This window comes from Marmota monax, unplaced genomic scaffold (assembly GCF_021218885.2).
Source record: "Marmota monax isolate L192 unplaced genomic scaffold, Marmota_monax_Labrador192_F-V1.1 WCK01_AAM20220418_F8-fsc00025, whole genome shotgun sequence".
Lineage (NCBI taxonomy): Eukaryota > Metazoa > Chordata > Mammalia > Rodentia > Sciuridae > Marmota > Marmota monax.
In genome coordinates this window covers 18,159,392-18,180,018 of record NW_026691950.1, presented here as the reverse complement: position 1 = coordinate 18,180,018, position 20,627 = coordinate 18,159,392, and the positions used below count along the sequence as shown (strand labels likewise).

At 34.7% G+C, this 20,627-nt stretch overlaps 1 protein-coding gene across 22 annotated transcripts in view; it reads right to left on the bottom strand.

Annotated features, from left to right (window-relative positions):
• The window catches only part of Adgrl3 (adhesion G protein-coupled receptor L3), a 785,567-nt gene that overhangs the window by 160,672 nt on the left and 604,268 nt on the right, over positions 1 to 20,627 (bottom strand). For 15 of the 22 annotated variants that reach the window (XM_058571494.1, XM_058571546.1, XM_058571073.1 and 12 more), the window contains 2 exons: positions 12,831 to 13,133; positions 10,710 to 10,813 (listed from right to left, as the gene is read on the bottom strand). In XM_058571494.1, coding sequence (XP_058427477.1) covers positions 10,710 to 10,813; positions 12,831 to 13,133 — 407 coding nt within the window. The remainder of the gene's footprint in view (positions 1 to 10,709; positions 10,814 to 12,830; positions 13,134 to 20,627) is intronic. The other 7 variants (XM_058571147.1, XM_058571237.1, XM_058571307.1 and 4 more) reach the window with 1 other exon arrangement.

Genomic DNA, 20,627 nt, shown 5'->3' with positions numbered 1-20,627 from the left:
ATTGCAACTCCCTAATTTTTCCTACTAATTCATCCTTTTCTTCAGAACTTGACTTAAATTCATGACCCTAAGAAGTATCTCTAAGGAAATATACTTGTAAAAATTGTCACCCTTCTGATCTACTGATTCATTTGACTGGTTAAGTCTAAGATTTGCTCTATTATTTTTTTCTGTAAGTTTCTTAATAGGAATTTGAAGAGTGTTTATTATGAGCCTGAAATCATACTCTAAGTTCTCATAGGCAAGTGCCTAGTTTAGCACTTAGTAAACTAAGTGACTAGTAAATAAATTTACTAAATATTAGTGAATTCAAAGTGAACTAAGTGAATATTTAAAGTTGCTAAAGCCTTATAAAAATTTTATCCCTAATATAACTCCTTCTTTCAAAGCGATTTTTTAAAAATATTTACTTTTTAGTTGTAGTTGGACACAATATCTTTTATTTATTTATTTATTTATTTGTTTATTTGTTTGTTTGTTTTTATGTGGTGTTGAGGATAGAACCCAGGGCCTCGCCTGTGCTAGGGGAGCGCTCTACCACTGAGTCAAAACCCCAGCCCTCAAAGTTATCTTCATCTTCCCACTAAATACATGATAAAAATTTTTCCTCCCCATTCACAGAATAGCAAATTACTGTTCAGTTTCTAGTGTTTTCCTTTTCTGAAAGTACATGCTGATTTTCCAAATACATTGTATAAGAATGTATCAAATTGTTAACACTTTGAAGATGTGAAAAGATATAGAGACTAATACCCCATGATCACTTGGACAAATTTGATAGCCCTAGGTAATAAGAAGATAGGAATATACACCAATTTGTAAGAAAGGTTTGGGAAATATTTTTAAAAGACAAATAGGCATAACTTTCCAGGTTATAATCTTTTTTTTTTTTTTTTTTTGGTGCTAGGGATTGAACCCAGGACCTTGTGTATGTATGCCAAGCACTCTATCAACCGAGCTATATCCCCAGCCCCCAGGTTATAATCTTTATAATTTTTTAATAAATATTTATTAGTTGTAGGTGGACATAACACCTTTATTTTTCTAAATTTTTATGTGGTGCTGAGGATAGAACCCAGTGCCTCATGCATGCTAGGCAACCACTCTACCACTGAACCACAAACCTAGCTCAATCTTTAACTTTTTAAATTAACAAGCTAAAACAGGATTGTAACTTATTTGCACATTAGGTATGCACATGCTCAATGTAAAAGTAATGACTGTTTGTATACAGGCCCACTTTTCAGAGACATTCTATAGATGTCCACCCAAACTTTAACCTGCCTCATTATTTTCAAATAAATAATAGTATTATTATTTAAGAAGTGTTTTTTTTTTCGTTTTTTGTAAGGTAAATCAATATAAAGCACATGATCACAAATAGGAATATCTTCTATCTTCACTTTGTAAACTCCCTCTTAAGAGTACATGGAGCCCAGCATGGTGGTGCACACCTATAATCCCAGTGGCTCTGGAGTCTGAGGCAGGAGGATTAGGAGTTCAAAGCCAGCCTCAGCAAAAGTGAGGCACTAAGTAACTCAGTGAGACCTTGTCTCTGAATGAAATACAAAATAGGGTGGGGCTGTGGCTCAATGGTTGAGTGCCCCTTAGTTCAATCCCTGGTACCCACCCTCTCAGAAGAAAAAAAAAAAAAAAGAGTCAATGGAATGGAGAGCTCAAAGCACAACTAAAACTCTTAGCCAAGTGTGTTTTCCCTTCGCTAAGTGAAAACCTCCAGGTTTTAGTATTTATATCAGAAGTGAATGTTACAAATGAATAAGTAGATAAAGTAGTTATATAAATTATGTACAATCACATCTTGAACATATTGAAAATACCTAATGGAAAAGTGATGTTTAATAACAAGGCTATAAAAATGATTATCACCCTATAAACTACTACCACTGAGATTATATATTGAATACCAGTGTCTGAAATTTTGACATGTGAACACTCTATAACTCTCAAATTTCTCTTTCTTATCAGACATAAGAAATGATCCCAGAGAGGACTGGGGATATAGTTCAGGGGAAAAGTGTGTGCTTAGCTGTATAAGGCTCTGCATCCAATCTTCAACATCCCTTAAAAATCAGACAGGGCAGATCTCATAATAAATCATAGGGAGAACAGTAGAGGAAAGGGTTCAAGGGGTATGAGGTGAGGAAGGAAGGGCACAGCACTGGGGAGTGATATTGGCCAAGTTACATTGTTATATTGTGTGCATGTACAAAAATGTAACAACAAATCCCATCATTATGACCAGCTGTAATGCACCAATAAAAAATATGAGAAAAAAGGATAGAAAAATTAAAGCAAAAAGAATCCTATAGTTGTACAAGAAGAAATGTTAGTTTGTGTGAATGGCTTATGATTATATAAATCTGCTCAGGTGTATATACATCATGCAATAGTTTAAAAGTATGCAGGAAATCATCGATACTGTTAACATCAATCTTCATTATTTAAGAAGTTATATTAAAACATGCTACTTATACCCAATAAGTAATATATAAAATAATTTAATATGTATAGAATGGTACCTAAAAAGTGGGAAACAAGAGAAATTCTATATGACTATTTAAACGTCATCAAAATATATGATGTAAGAAGAATATATTAAAGTGTTTCACTTAATCAGTATGTTGTAGAAATCTTTTAAAAATAACTTCACTGAGTTAAAGCAATTTGTAAGATTCTTTAGAATCTTCGTAGCTAAAACCTGCTAAGACCAGATAGACAACATTATAGGGTTAAAGGATAAGTATGACACAAATTTAGTGTAGATCAAAGTAGCACTTCATGTTACCCTCATGAAAGTACTTTAGGGGATCATGAAAGGACATAAATGTGATTATTATACATATATTTAAATTTTTACATAAAATTTAGGCTTGCTGGTAATCTAGAGAGTCCATAAACAAATTCTAAAGTTCAATGTGTTAGGGATACAGCTCAGTGGTAGAGCTCATGCTTGATAAACTGGTACATTCTAAATATTTAAATTCAGTATTCTGTCAATAGTGTGAGTACTTGATTCAACCAGTGGGTAACTTTGCAAAACTACTATTGTGGTTTTTTTTTTTTTTTTATCAAGATAGTTGAAATTATTATAATTTTCCAAAGAGACATTCTTGTAATTAATGCACCATTCACAGTCTTACATTTGTTGTAGTTTACTACAGATTCTACTCTTATAATAAGGAGTATATTTGCAGAATTACTACTCTTTTATTTTGTCATTGTATACTTATGTTGTTGTTATTTTACATTTCCCCTCCATTTCTTTGTTATCAATGAAATCTTTTGTATCAGGGAAACGTCAGGAGAGATGAACTATGGGATCTTTTGATTCAAATAATTGTACAATAATGAAAAAAGTTTGAAATCTAGTAAACTAGACAAGGTATTTTATTTATTAACATAATATCTTCAGATCTAAGGATGCTTGTATTGACTTTCATTACATCTATCAGTGATCATTATGAAAAGCATGATGATTTATCAAAGGATAAATAAGAGATAAAGAGCATTGATATTTTCATAATTCCATTGCTTTTTTTCCTAAAAGTTTTACAAGCATACTCTTCAACATTATTATAATAAAGGTGTGGGAAATAATAAGTTGGAAAGAAGGCCTATGGTATTCTCTTACATAAAACTTAAACTTTTTCTATGTATAATATTGAAAAATTGAAAATGTAGATGACTAAGTCAAAATATAATTGCTCCCAACAAAACAATTTTATTTGTTTTTCTCCTTGTGTATGTGTCAATAACAATTTAGCTTTTTAAACAGTCTGAAACTCAATGTTCAACACCAAGAAAGTTGTGAGAAGAAAACTGAAGTATAAATACATTACAAAAATATGTATAAAAAACATGAAAAGTAAAATTTTAAAGTAAAATATAAATTCTTTTTTACTTTTTCTTCACTTTAAAATTAGAGAAATGACAATAAAATGTTTTCATTCTTTTAATAATTACTTGAACACTTATTATTTCCTAAGGAAGTGAAGATGAATATACTGCCCTGGCCCTCAGGAAGCTTACATTCCACCAACTGGGATAGGAAGGGTGGTTACATAGAAGAAAATAATATTAATTCAACAGTACAGCAGCAATGACATAAACATTATGAGTTATTATAAGAATACAGTATAGGGGAAAGAAACCCTTGGAAAGCAGAAGGAGGACCACAGGAGACAATTAAGTGAAGCTTTAAATGATAATTGAGGGTCACTAAGTGAGATGGGGCACTGGTGTGGCTCTTGGGGAGAGGGGGCATTCTAAGCCAAGAAGATGGTGAGCAAAGTCAAGCCTAGAAATAGCCATGGACTGGGAAATCAAAGCAAATACACAAAGAAAAAAAAAAACATTTTTTCTATCATCAGACTCCAACATTGATAGTGGCATAGCATAAACTTGTGTGTTATGTACTAAATACTTGTTACAACGAGTTTTCTAAAAAAATAGCATATATATATATATCTGTGTTTATGTCTTTCTATAATTTCAACAACTGCTCATTTAGTCTATACATTTCGCTTGTAATATAACCAACATTCTAATTTCTATAGCACTGTGCTAAGGTCTGAGGGTACCCTTGGTGAGGTGACTATAATAGTTTTAATAAAAAGGACCTTCCAGGAGCAATGGTGCATGCAGACAATCCTAGATATTCTGGAGGCTGAGGTAGGAGAATTGCAAGTTCAAGAACAGCATCACAACTTAGTGAGACCCTGTCTTAAAACAATAAGAGAAGGGCTGGAAATGCACCTCAATGGTAGAGTTCTCCTAGATTCAATCCCCAGTACCCCCCAACAAACACACACAAAAGAAAAGAGAAAGAAAACAGACCTTTCATGCCAGTAATGGAATTACTGTACAAAATTTAAGTGTACAATTATTTAATGTTAATTTGTTGAGTCCAATACAGAATCCCAGTGTGATAGAATATTTTACAGGCACTTTAACCTGACATATAAAGTTAGGCAATTAGTTAGGAAAGGCTTATCTGAGGAAGAACTTTCAATTTGAAAGAAAATAGAAAAGAGGGCAGTGGGTTGGCAAGTTGGTAGAATTTTCCAGGTAGAGAGAGACACTTTTAGGAGGACAGCACAAGAAGTCATGATGGATTTGCTACAGGGGCACTATCCCAAGAGTTTTAGTACACTGGAAAGGAATGAGCAAGGAGTGATTATCTGTAAGTAGACACCATTTGGAAGTCATGTGAAGACACCAGGAATTGTGCTAAGAACAATCATAAGGTACTAAAGAGTTTAAAACGAAGTTGTCTATTTAGTTTGAATTCAAGCACTCAGGAGTGAATGAAAGGAAATTTGAAGTGAGTAGAAGTTGCTATTAGCAAAGTGAAAAGCAGTGGTCAGTAGGGTGGGGTGGCATGCACCTGTCACTCCATTTACTCCAGGCTGAGATAGGAGGATTGCCAGTCCAAGGCCAGCCTCAGCAATGCAGATGAGTCCTCCATTCAGTACCCACTACCAAAAACATACAAACAAACAAACGAAAACCTGGGAGGTGTCTGACTCAGGAAAGAGACACATGATAGGCCTCCTGTCTGTTGGATGTTGGGGGAGAAGAGAAAGCAAAAGGAGACACTCAGCACTGTCCTCAGGGTCTCTATATTTGATGGCGGCCTTTATGGAGTTCTCCCACAGCTGCTGTAGTTCCAGGACAGTTCATGACTATCTCTCCTAAATACCCCTCACCACCCACACTGTCTCCAGTGACATCTGAAGCCTCTCTTTCTGATCACCCTATTTATTTCTCTCCTTCTAGTTATCATCGACTACAATGATCTTATTTCCTAACCAAAATATATTCATGTATCTTTAATCTGCCTTAAGTCTTCTATGTCCAGGGGCAGGATTAAAATATTGTCATTTCTAACTTACAGACTTCATTAAAATATCTATCTCCAATATTATCATCCATTAAATTTTACTAAAATGATTTCTTCAGAAGAAGAACACATACTGAGAAATTTTACAAATTTTCTGTGGATTAGCAAGTTAATAACCTGTACTGCTATGGTAGAATTACATCTAGGACTTGAACAGAAAGGGAAACCCTGCAGCTTTAGTTAAGGACTATAAATAATGACAGAAACAGATACTAAGCACATTTTAAATTCTGCTATAAATAAAAACAATTTCTTTTAAAATTAGCTTTGAGATTTTATGAGACTTATAACAATCATTCATCAGATGCAAAAATGATTTCTGAAAATATTACTCATAATATTAAGTACATGACTATGTAGCTACCACTTATTTGAAAAATCTACCTATTATAAACAAAATGTTTCTATCTTATAATTAAAGATAGGTTTAAAAAGTCTGAAGTCTTGGAATCCCTACTGTTATGGTTTAGAAGCTCATATGTGAGACAGTGCAAGACAGTGTAGAGGTGAAATGATTGGCTTAGGATAGCCTTAATCTAATCAGTGAATTAACTGGGTGGTAACTGTAGACAGGTAGGTTGTGGCTGGAGGAGGTACTTTGTTGGGGATGTGCCTTCAGAATATATATTTTTGTCCTCTTCTGCAGTGTCTGTCTTTCTGCTTTCTGGTACCATGACCTGAGCTGCCTTCCTCTACTACACTCTTCCACCATGATGTTCTGCCTCACCTCAAACCCCAAAGCATGGAGCCTTCTGTCTGTGGACTTAGTCCTCTGAAACTCTGCATGTCAAGTCAAATTTTCCTCCTTTAAAATGATTCCTTTCAGGTCTTTTGGTCACAGAGGTGACAAAGCTGACTAAAAGCACCCATCTACCTCTGGTAGAATTAGTAAACAATTTAATTACATTTCATTCTTGATCTTAGGAAGTTAAAATGGGGTAATTAAGATATAGAAGACAGATTATAATCTAATCTCCCAGGACAAAAAGTTGGCTTTTTTTAAAATCATAAAATAGCAATATCAATCCTAGATCTTCACACTTCTGTTTAGAAAATGTAGGAAGAAACTCACATTCTCAAAATCTGCCAATAACTTGTGTACAGATAAAAGAAAGGAACACCCATTTTTTTAGAAATAAAAAAAAAAAAAACTATTGCCTGTGACAACTCAAGATAATTCTTTTCCACTAGTAGTTGAACTAGGCCACACCTCATTTTGCATGTAAACAATAAGGAAGCAATTCAAAACTGTAATGTCAGAGATCTTAGTTGTCTATAACTCTCCTCCATTCTCAGGTGCTGCAGATCAAACCTATGGCCTGGTGCATGCTAGGAGAGCACTGTAGCACTGAACCACATCCCCAGCTCTCAAGATAGAATTTTAAATGAAAAATGTCTGGTAAAATTAAAAAATGAAATTAATTCTTTAAAAGTACACAAGGTAGAAATACAAACTCCTTTTTGAAGAATTGAATATAAGCTAGAGATCAAGCAGAATCAGAGATTATGATTTTGAAGAAGGCAAGGAAATATGATATTTTGTCACATATATTTCAGGATCCAAGGCTCAGAGCTAATTGTTGCCTTTTGATCTACTTTTCCATCTATCCATCCATTCACTCACCTAGATCCATCCAGCCTTCCACTCTTCTATTTAAAGACCTCCCTCACATATCATCATTGGGAAAAATTTCCCTTTCTGTAAAAATTCTGTCTTTTATTAGTTCTCATCAAGAAAGTATTCTAGGTGCTGGGGAGAAAATTATATTTACTGGTGAGAAAATTATAATTTTCAAATATGACAGAAAAAAATCATAAAAAGAGAAGTAGGAATTCAGAGCAGAGGAGAGGGGTTAGAAAACCAGAAAGGAAGGAGAGAGAAGAAAGAGTAAGAAAGGAAGTGTTAAGGTTTGGATGTCAGGTGTCCCTCAAAAGCTCATGTGTGAGACAATGCAAGAAGGTTTAGAGGAGAAATGACTGGGTTATGAAAGCCTTAACCCAATCAGTGAATTATCTCCTTGATGGGATTAACTGGGTGATGGCTGAAGGCGGGTAAGGTGTGGTTGGAGGAGGTGGGTCCCTGGATGCATGCCTTTGGGGTATGTATTTTGTCTGAAGAGTAGAGTCTTTCTCTGCCTTCTGGACATCATGTGAGCTGCTCCCTCCACCATATTCTTCTGATGTACAGCCTCACCTCAAGCCCCAAGCAATGGAGTTAACCATCTATGGACTGAGACCTCTGAAATCATAAGCCCCTAAATAAACTTTCCCTCCTCCAAAATTGTTCTTGTCAGGTCTTTTAGTCACAGCAGCAAAAAAGCTGACTAATACAGAAAGAAAGTTAAAGAAGGGAGTAGAGAAAATCTCAGCACTGTGTTGGGCAGCAACTTTCCTCTGCCAGTTCAGGGTCCTGTTCCACCCTCTTCCAGCCTGCTCTCCACCCTAGGAGGTGGACTTAAACAGAATTCATTAAGCAAGCCCCTCAGTTGTGGCTTCCAGTGGTTCTGGCCAGTGGGGTGGTTGAATGGAAAGAGAGTGGGAGCTTCTCAAAGGCATTCTGCTTCCAATTTCTAATCTATTTATCTACAAGGCCTTAAGGTTGGGAACAGCTCTTGCTCTATTACTAGCTCTGGGTTGCAGCTCAGGCCCTTGCAGTCTGTCTTCACTGCCCAAGTGCCACTGTAAACACACCCTCATGGAAAGGTCCATCTGTTTATTGTTGGGACCTTGGTGTTGGGATGTGCAAAGAGATGAGGAATGGAAGGATTTATGTGGCGGATGTGTAGGGAGGAAAAAGCTAATGAATAACTCGATGGACAATATGCATGGATTATCCTTTCTTGGAGGTTTACAATGCTAATATTTAAAAGTGCTGTTGTTTTGTGGTTAAGAAATATGTTCAACCATCATTTAAGTTCAGTGAGTCGTGGAAATATCTGGAGGCATGAGAGACACAACTAGGTAAGGGTGGACAGAGTGAGGAGAGACTACCTAGGTAAGTGAACATGGTGATGTGAAGGCCATTGTAATCTCTGTACAGCTTAACCACTGTGGTGAAGGATGTGAAGTCAAGAGGAAGCAGAACCAGCTAAAACCTCAGATATACTTGGGCAGACCCTGGGTGAGTTAAACGCTAATTCAGAGCACTCAAAAGCCTCCTCTTAGAGTTTACACATTTAAGGAATTATTATAAATTTCAGCTCCTTAAATTATTTAATTTTAATATAATTACAATACAATATAATATAATCTTATAGATTCATTAGAATTAAAAAGAAATGCTCTGAAAGTACAGGCCATGTAACAAAACAAAAACATCTCATCCATAAATCAAATGGCCAACAGCTGTCTGGTCTTTGAAAGGAATTATCTCTTTTGTCCTAAGATTAGAAGGGCTGCAAAGGAAAGAAAGGAATTAAATATCATTATCAGTTCAAGTCATCCAGTAATTTCTGCAATGAAATAGTCCAACCACATTCAGAAATTATCATGAAAACACTTAGCTTTGTAGGTGAATTATTATTGAATTTATATTAACCCCTGGGCTAAGGAGCTAGGGAGTATTTTTTAAAAGTTGCTAATGTAAAAAGATATGCTACTGATCTCTTAATCTGATATATCCAGCAAGAGTTATTTGCCCTGGGGTCTGAGCTACATTGTAATGAAATCAAAGGACATAAAAACTGTGGCAGGAATAGTGCTGAAATTGGAGAAGCATCATTATGAATAGCAACAAGTATGGAGATGCATATGTAAGAGGGTAACTAGAGTCAATATAGCCACTGTTCTTCCATGATTTAGGGTAAATAGATAGTTATGGTTCATCTGCTAAATGATCTACTGGGTAGATATTTATGGATTGTTATACAGTATATTATTGAGGATAAGCCTGGTTAAAAACAAATAGAGAAAAGAGCAAATGGCACAGGCATGCTTTTAGTAAGGCCATCATTTGTAATATTTCTCAGGAAAAATCTCTTTCAGAAATTCCTCAGCATAGCTAATGTGCCATAGAAGGACTCTCCATTTTAGGAGTGCATAAATCCACATAAATTGCTATAATAAGGATCCATCTCACAGCCCTTTTGGCATAAATGCACATCTGGTCTCTGTTTGTAATGAAATCAATTCAAAGCCCCACAGTGCATTAATAATAAAAATGTTCAACATATTGCAACTAAATAGGCCCTGAAATTTTGAGTCTGCAAGATTCTGTCACACATGTATATACTTTTAGCACTGATAAATGATTAGTTAGAGAACATTTATCAAGTGGCTTAAATTCCAAAGGTAAACTTTTTTTTTTAATCTTAATTATGATTTACACAGGAAAAATCCAAATGCATATATGCTAGAAGCTTTTGTTTGTTTGAGACCTAATGTCTCTTAGACTTTTACATCTGTAGTTCACAATACCATAGAAATTTTATTAATAATAAAATTATTATAAGTAATACCATCAGGCTTAGAAGAAATTCAAGGATTCCCACTTTAAAAACATCAAATTATAAAATTAGCCATTAGTATAATGGGGGTTGTCTTTAAATCTGAAATTAAAAAATAGAGAGTGTTTCTTTTTCATTTCTGCTATTATTTCTATTTATTTTATAATTAATATGTTGTCTTTGACCTTATGGCTTTACATTTGCAAACAGAGAGTTTTCCTACATTGATTTAAAAAAACAAAACAAAACAAAACTCCTGACTGTTTTGTTTTCAACAGTTAACAATCAGCAACAGAGGATATAGATTTAGCAAAGCCTTCCTTATTAGTCACACGATTTACCTTCTGTGTTATATGATTGACCCAAGGAGAAGAACAGTTGCTGAGATCTGGTCCTTGGGGATCCCAAATTCCATCAGGAGCAAGGCATAGGTAAGTTGATACACCTATAATAATGAGAGAAATATGTCTGTTTCGAATACTTAAACCATTTTTCTTAGAATGACTCCACATCCTTGCTATGCTTAAATATAAATGAAAGTAAAAGTGAGATAATTAAATTGAGATATGTCTATTAAACTCCAGATACGGTGCCTGGCAAAGAGTTGGCATTGGAAAAATACTGTACAACAAACAAAAACATTTTGTTATTTTTAAAAACTTGCTGCAACTGTGCAGGGTTTGGGAAGAATTTCCTGAATTCAATCGATGTGGTACTTCTGTAACATGGACCTTCTTGCTTGAGTCAGGATACAAGAGTCTCAAAGGAATCCGTGTACAGGTCTTTCAGGAAAACAGGTGGGAAAGGAGATTCCAAGTGGAGGAAATATACGCTGTCTTTTGGAGACTCCAAATTTTTGGAACTGGAGTCTACTGGACAAATGGAGCTGGAAAGGGAGGCAAAGTCAGATCGCAAAGTCCCTTGTCTATCATGTGTGGGTGCTGAAAATCAAAGAAGACCACTAAGGAGAGGAGAGAAATGAGCAGATGTTGGTGTTACAGAGATAAATCTGGCATCAGAATGGAGGATGAATTTGAGGAAGTGATGGGGATGTTGTGAGAAAGCTATTGGTGTAATTCAAGTGAGAAGCTGTGAGGGCCTAGAACAAGGAATTACAGAGTGGACGGAGGAGCATATACTAAGTTAGATGTTCACTGACAGTAACCTTTATTTCTGCACTGCCTTCAGAAGATTTTCTTTAAACCTCTTCTCTAATTTTCACACAACAATAATGGCATATTTTTGTACTGCAAAGTGCTTTCAAATAAAGTGTTTCACTAATCTTCAGGACAAATATCTCAAGTATGGAGGCTGTTGTTATTTCTCTTTTAGTGATGAAGGAACTGAGGCTGAGAACTGAGAAAGAAGGAGGGATTGAATGGCTTACTGATTTCAATATACAGGAAACTTTAGAAATAAATATACACCCTACTTTTCATAAAAGAAAAAAAGATTATTGAATAATTAAGTGCTTTGTTAAAAATATATCACTTCTATAAAAACCAAGATACTCATTGGTTTTCCCACCATTTCATATACCATGGAATTTGGAATGATATATCATGTTGGAACTTTCTAATAAAATGCTTCTTCCTTAAAGTAACCAAATCTGATACCAGACACAGTCTCTAAGAAGGGTAGGTTTGCAAAATCTATTGTGTAAATATTTGTATATTTTAGGAAATAATGCAAATTTTTAAAAATGTGTCAAGTAGCAATTTATAAAGATCCAAAACGTATGTAACAATAAAAAAATCAGCATATTTCTTTCTTAAATATAGTAAATAATAACAGAATTACAGTTTGGAAATATGATAAATATGTTAGTAATAAAACAGGTAAAGAGCTATTTAGTTCTTCACTGTTGCCTAGAGACCACATTGTGGGATTGCCCTCTCAGGAATGTGGGTTAGTGGGAGGTGGCTCCTGCCAGCATGGTTCCTGACAATCTTAAGAGCCTTTGACCACTAGGGGACAACTATAATAACAGGTGAAAATTTCTTTTGTTAAATGCTATGTCAGCTCACTGATCTTCTAATATAGATGTCCTGGACCTCATTTTCTGCAACCAGTATTTCACCACTGGAGACAAGCATGTGGAAACCCAGCCATCAGGGATTCCCTCTTCAGCCCTGCAGAGAAAAGATACCTCCCTGAAGTAGCAGGAACATCTACAGCTTAACTGTAATTTGACTCCAAGACCCACACTGAACACTACTGATCTAACAGGTATTCCTACCCAATTCTCACCTGTGAACTCCGCAGAGTGCATTTTCAAACTCTTGACAATACATTGCTTTAAATTGTAATTTAGCTGAGTTCAGAATTCAACCGAATATGAAGTAACAAAATATGTAGTAACCAAAGACAGAGGGTGGGGGGTGCGAATATAAAAGAACTCTAGGAATTCAAGTTAAAGTACAAAAATATTGTTAACTTTTGGTTCTCTAGGACAGACTTACCTATAGTTCCTGCAGGGCATGGCTGCTTTGCTATTTGTCCTTGACGGGTCTTAAACCACATGATTTCTCGAGCTTCCACAGCCTCACAGCTCTCTTCCAAAGCTGGGACCTGGGAGGATGCTGATGGTATGTGTGTGGTTATGTCATCAAGAACCTCCACAGCTGGAGATGGGGTGCTGGTGCTCCGGTTCCTTCTTCCTGACACTGATGGGGTGGTACTCTTTCCTAGGCTCCAAGTTGTAGTCCGAAGGGTGGTACTTGTGGTGGTGCTTCCAATGCCCAGAGGTCCTGTAGTAGAGATTCCTGAAATAAATTTGAAAGGTAACACCTATATTGCTTGTTCACAGTAGGACCTCAAATAGCCTTCATACTTCAGAAACCATTTTTATGTGACAGTACAGAGTTTTAAGGCTCTAGAAACCCTCAACTTTATTTTCACGTTAAACATGGCAAAAAAAAAATGTTTTCCCAAGTGATTGTACCCTTTTACAGGACCTCCTACCCCCATCAGTATATAAAGATTGTATTTATATCCATTCGCACACTTTGTTCAATCTTATATGTATACATACTTTTATCACATAAAAACTGTACATATTTATAACATACATATGGCATTTCAATACATGTATATAATATATAATGATCACATTCCATCAGCATTTCTAATTATTCCCAATTGAATAGTATCAAACAGTATCTCAATATGGTCTTGATTTGAATTTCGATGAGTATTAATTGACCAGTTATTTTTTATAAATTAAAATTCTGGAATGTTTAAAAAGAAAGGATGGAAATGCTGGCACATGCTTCTATACGGATGAAACTTCATTACATCACGCCAAGTGAAATAAGCCATCCATAAGAGGACAAATATTCGTAGATACAGAGAGTAGACTGTAGTTGCTGCAAACTGGAGTTAGGGGGCTTGAGGGTGGGAGACAGAGTGTTCAATGTGTTTTTAATTTCAGTTGTGAAAGATAAAAAAGTGGAGAGAGATGTTGTTGATGGTTACAGACTAATATGAATGTACTTAACGCCACTAAACTGTCCACTTAAAATGGTTATGCATACTCTATCACAGAAGAAAAACTGAATTGAAAAAAAGTAAACATGGCAAAAATAAGCCAATACCAAGGTATCAGAGTGTCACTTGACTGGCAACACAGCTATTTGACCACTGCCAAAAAGGCCTTTTTGTGGGTCTTCTCAGTTCTAATCACAGAAAACAAAATTGCAGTATTAAGCTTCTTATGCTCTCAGCCTTAGTGACAATTAGGGGATTAAAACTTTAAGCCTTCTTGTTAAGTTTTTCAAACTTGGTATTAAAAAAAGAGTTCTATAAAATACTCTATTCATATTAGGTATAACATGAATTTCTAAATATGCAGCAAGTAAGAGAGAAGCAAAAAACAAAAAAAAGGAGGGGACGGACACATGGTCACAAGCTAAAAAATACAGAACAATTTCAGTACAATTTCCTTAATACACATTAGAGTAGCTTAGTGATCTACCTTGACACTCTCAGCACTGACTCACCTTAGCAAAGTTTTAAAACTTGACATTTACTAATGTAAAGTATAAGCAGCTCCCAGGTAGTTATGTCCTTAAATTACTTTTTAACAAATTTTCTTTTTCTTTTTAATGGGAAAACATATTTCAAGTTACAGATAAAAGTAGTTAGGTCCCCTGTCCAGATTTTAGGGATCTCCTAACAATACTAAAAGAATGTTCACTTTAAAGAATCATCATTTGGGAAAAATATATTCGTATTCTAATTATGAGAATGTATGAGAACATTAGTCTTTCCATATACATACACTGAATTTCTTACTATTAGATTCAAAATTACTCTTAACATCACTTGTTGGCAATAAACTTCAGGGGCACTGGCTCTAGCCAGACTCTAGATAACTTAGGTTTAAGGAGCTGTGGGGAGCCCTGTGATGAGCCTCCAGCTGTTTGTCATTCATTGTCTACTTAGAAAAAGACAAGTGCACATGTGTTAAAGGAATTTAACTCTCTGCTGCCCCAGAGGAGGTCACAGTATCATCTCAATACCTTTGGGGTATTTAAAATTTCTAAGAAGCAAGACAGACACAGCAGGGGGAGAACATATCAATTTCTGAACATTTAATTATTTAATTATAGCATTTCTTAAAGATGTTTTTTGTCTTCTTGCTTCTCTGTCTTTTCTTCCTCTACTCTCAACTTTCCTTTTTCTCTACATTCATTTGTGTGTGTGTGTGTGTGTGTGTGTGTGAATGGTAATGTGCACATCCTTATCTGCTCAAAGTTCATAAAGAAGGCAGAGTATCTTTTTTCCCTCTTCTTCCACATATGCTAAATACCCTACATTGCCAAGGCTTGTTGTTTGTGACTCATTCCTCTGCTTGAATGTTCTCTCTCCCTCTCTCTCTCCATCACCATTGTCTACACTGGCCCACCACCATCATTGAAGGAATACAGGAGCCTATTAACTATTTTGCTGATGAAAGCAATACTGGAGAAAAATGATAATACTCTTATTTCAATGTTTTTGCAAAATAAAAGCTCAGGATTCATAAAATAAAATGATTGTCCTCAAGCATTTGATATAATTCAAATAGAAAATTTGACATTTTTTTGTAAAATATTAAGTGAAATTGATTCTTAAGGTGATAAACAATAAAATATCATGCAAAATATTATTTGCATATAAAATCAATGAAATGTTTCCAAGACATGATGTAAAAGTATGAATATTTAATGATTTGAAAATGAAATATTTGACACTATCAAGTAATTAGCTTTAAAAAATAAATCTGAAAGGTGTCACTACTGGGATATAAGGACATTTGAGGCCAATTTTTCAAGGTGACAGAAAAATTCTTTTTGATTTTATACTACTTAGGGGAAGAGTAAGGCAATAGTTAAAAGTGAAATCCAAGTGTTTTTCTCAGCCTCCTTTACTTTAAGTAATGCCAGTTCTCATTATCATTTTTGAAGGGACCATTTTGAGTAACTTAATTTTTTGACAGGGACTATAATCTTTTCATTGATAATGAGCTGTAGTTTTTGTTTTAAAGAAAGCATTACTAGTCCTTTTCTTTCCCTTTTTTTAGTTTGATCCCATAAAAGTGGAGATTCATAGCAAGCAGTTATCTGCTATTAGCTCAATAATCTCATGCTCAAATTAACTTGTTCAGGAAAGTCTGTGAGCTACCGTGAAAAATACTTTTAAAATAGAAACTTTTTTCAACTGTGTTCTTTCTCTTCTTGAGAATTATATAGGTATAGAAGGATGCTTTCAAAATGAATGTGCGTTTCTTCAACTAGATATTTTAATTAGAATATAACTGACAGGAAAAAGGATTTTTTCAGCAATAATTTTTACTATGAAAAAACTTCACAGTTGCACATGTGGTAAGAGCTTCTCTAGCCTATTGTCTTAACAAGGACAAATGGCTCACTACTACAAGATTTTAGCATGCAGTGACTCAAGACATACCAATTTTGAATAGATTAATCTTTTAGCGTAGATTTAATACATGTATCATTATACTCTACTTAAATGACCCACATTTCAGATTTTTGAAGACTATAGTATCACACCAAAATAAATTCAACAATGGCAACATGTAAATGGAAATTAGTGCTTTTTGTTTGTAAAATTACCATATTCAAACCATTTGGTACCTTTTTTTTTCCAGAGACTTCTTAGGGTATAAATTAAAATATGTTATTCTCTTGATTAAAATCCTTAATTGGTTTCTGTCTTTCTTTCAAACAAAAGAAGAACTTTTTTTTCCTTCATGTTCAGAGCCCTTAGTTTATCTCTGCAGCTTTTCACTCTACTTTTAAACCATAAAATATTGCCAGTAGTTCCCCAATTGTAGCTTCTTTTCCCTGCATTGAGAAATTTGTACATGCTGCAGAATTCTTATCCTGTCTTCAGTGGGTTAATTCCTATTTATACTTTGGGCTTAGCTTAGAAGCCAACATCATCAAGGAGCCTTTCCAAAGCTACTAACCCACATATACTAAGTCTGGGTTATGTAGTAGCATGCATTACTTAAGATCATTTCTTTTAGTGTGGTGCCTAAGAGTAAGTTCTAAGCTAAGAGAAATGAATATCAGGAATAGGTCAAAGAAGCAGGAGATGGGCTGTTGATGTAGCTCAGATGTGGAATGCTTGCCTAGCATGCACAAGGCCCTGGGTTCAATTCCCAAAACCGCTAAAACAACAACAAAAACAAACAAACAGAAAAGAAAAAGAAGCAGTAGAATGTACAGTATCACAAAAGAAGGGAGAAAACAAGTAGAATAGAAAATACTGTACCTAGGAGTCCTGAGAATGAATATTCTAGAAAATTTATCATAAATGTATCTTATGCTATCATTAAGAAAACCACTAGACATATCAAAGAGGAAATAATAAGGAAGAATATAAAACATCCTTTCCTCCAAAATGACCCTGTCTCAAGACAATCATATTAAAGTGAATGTGCTCTTATGAAGCAGTAATACAGATAAAATGAGATCTTTTTTTTGAGTTCAATTTGTTATGAAATACATTGGAGGGACTCCGTTTAATACAGCCATACTAATGCTAAGGATCAATATAGAACTTATTTCCTTGGAACTGTGCCGCAGAGAGATGTCTACAAGCAGGGTCATACCATTCTGTGCGACTTTAAGTAGAATAAAAGTCAATTTTAAAAGCTGTCCTTGATCTCCCTTCTCCTCCATCCCATTTATTGCTATGTAGGACTCCCAGGGGCTCTGCTCAATACCAGGTTTTGGCAGAATAAGTACAAGTGATCTACATGCTGTCACCAGAGTCCAAGATATAACTTGTCTTATTGCTAGATTCTGAGAAAAAATGGTCTAGATTCACAGAAGAGTCATTGATTGGCAAAGTTTCAACCCATATCATAGGCTGTAAGAGTTTGTCTCTTATCTTCCAACAAGAGGGAAGTGATATGACATTTTTTCAGTGTATATATTGTTACTGAATCTTACTTGAAGACAAAGAGACGTAGCTTAATAAAACTATGTGTTAAGTGCCTTATGTGGTAGTGTATCCGGGAAAAAGTATTGTATGAAAGAAAATAGCTTTGAATGACTAGTTACACATAATATTTTATCAAACTTGTGTAATTTTCTTATTATCCTGCTTTTGTTACTGAGCTCATAAAATTAATAATTCCACAAAAACAGTTAAACAGAACTCCATATTAAGAATTCTCCTCATAACATAGGACTTCCCAGGTCACACTGAGTGTGTGGCGCTTACTCTGGCTGGTGTGGGGGACCTCACAACCTTATTTCAAACAACAAAAACATTTGTAAAACCTTAATTCTTCTGTCCCTTGATATTTGCTGTTCATAGTTTTTATTTCATTCTTATGATTTTATCTATCATGTTTAATTTTTTCCCTCAGCCTCTCTTGTAAAGTTCATATATTACTTTAAATATTATTATAGGCTATAGTTTGCAAAATAAACTAATAGAAAACAGAGAAAATAAGAGTTGTATAGTGCTTAACATTTTTGGGGGCTTAACATTTTGTAATATTTTAACTTATTTCTATTATTTCATTTAATTCTGACCAAAAGTTTATAGAGTAATTATTACTATGAAATCCTAATTTTTAAAATGAGAAACCATATGTTTAAATAGTAAGTAAATCATAAGAATACAAATAGTAAGTAAATTGGTATCCTGTTCCATATGACAAGTTTTTAATACTCTGCTATTAAAACTAACATTCTGAGTTACTTTGTGCATCTCAAAATTATGAATTTTCATAATCCTTTAAGAAGAGGCTGAAGGCTTGATTACACAACATTTATTATTTGGGATGAATGTCTTTTTTTAATGTAATACTTAAGACACAATATAAAACTGCAGTCTCAACATAAACTTCATAGACATGTTTACTGCCATTCATTAAGTGCATGGATTATCTTCTTCATGTTTTCTCCATTGTTTCCTTTCCTGCCTAGGATATGTACCTCTCCTCAAGGTTTCCCATTACAAACCTTCCTTTGTATCCATTTCTTTCCAACAAGCACAATTTTGGCTGACTATAGAAGCACTTCCTTCTCCTCACCCTGCAAGTATTCTTCCGAATCCAAGGTCAGTTACTAAAGAAAGATCCCTTAGGGCCTCATAGAAGGGGCAAGGATGAATTGATAAGAGTTTGAAGTAAATTCTTTTTTTTTAAGTATCAAAATATGGCGTATGTCAGATGCCTATAAAAGACCTCCACTGGGAATTACAACACTAATTCATTCCATACATTTTATTAACCAACTGTCATATAAAAGATAGTATATTGGAAAGAAAATGTTGAGCATAATTATCACGTTCCTTGTCCTCATGAAGCCTTCTCTAGAAAGCTTTAGGGAAAAAGCTACTGAAGAAGAAGGATAGTAGCAAGAGAAGAAATACACACACTATTTATTTAATAGATATATTTCTTTAATTTTTAGGCACATCCTAACTCACGATTATTATGTACTAAATATTATTCTAAATATTGGGGATACAGAAGGAAATAATTTTGCCCTCAGATAGCTTATATTAATAGGAGAGATAGACAATAAAAAAGGATATAAAAATATACAGGATATTAGCTATTAAGATGTGGTAAAGATAAGAAGAAAAAAATAAAACAGGAAAGTCATAGGCAGTATTAGGGGAAGGGAGCTATAATTTTTCACAGGTGTCAGCCATGGCTTACCAGGTAAGAGGACACTACAGGTTGCATGTAAGAGGGGGGAAGGGATTGGAGCAACTGAGGGGTTTTCTGGGCAAAGGGAACAGCATCCACAAAAGCCCAGATGTAGTGGCCAATGTAGATAGATCAGCATATGTAATGAATAGCATTTTAAAATGACATCAGAAGGGTGATGGCAGGTTACAGAACATGGGACTTCCCAGGTCACACTGAGTGTATGTCACTTACTCTGGCTGGTGTGGGGGACCTCTGTAAGGTCTTCAGAAGGAAATGATGTGATCTAACTTCCATTTAATTCACTTGGGTTTGCTGAAGTGTAACTGAATAGAAGAGTGGATATAAGGGAACAAGTGTTCATGATGATGGCATTGATAATGGTTAGAATACTGTGAGAGACATACAGACATACACAGGAGCATGGGGGTCTGAGAAGGCCATGCTTGTGAGCATGGATACCAAGATCCTCACTGCTCATAGCAGGCCTTTGATAACTGGTTGAACTGATGTTTGCCTCTTTCTTTTAATAGCCATTCTTATAGAATTTTTTTCTATCAACTGCATTTTAATTATTACTTGTTTAAAACTGAAACATCGAAAATGTATTTTAATTCCATGAGAATAGAAATGTCCCTGAGTACTAAAACAGTTGTGCTCCTGTTGCTATTGCTGCAAAATTTCTAAAAGTTTTATTTAATGGAAATGTCAAATAAATTTGGTTATTTCCGTTACAGAAATATGCAAAAAAACAAAATGAGATTCAGTTAAACGAAATTCAAGCTTACTAATTTCTCAACAAAATGTAGAACCATTCAAGAGCATGAATATTTTGAACTGGTGTAGGATTTAGAATTATTTCTTACTTCTAGCCTCAAGATTGCATTTTATTTCCCCAGTTTTGACATCATTGTTGTCTAGTTACTGAAATTATTGCCTCATATTTGCAATGACATGTGTTTTATTATGTACTTGTGAATTATAATTTACCTCTAAAGATACTTGAATATGTGTTGTATATGATTTAGTTATAAGCAGTATGGAGTTAAAATAAATTCAAGAGAAATAAAATTAT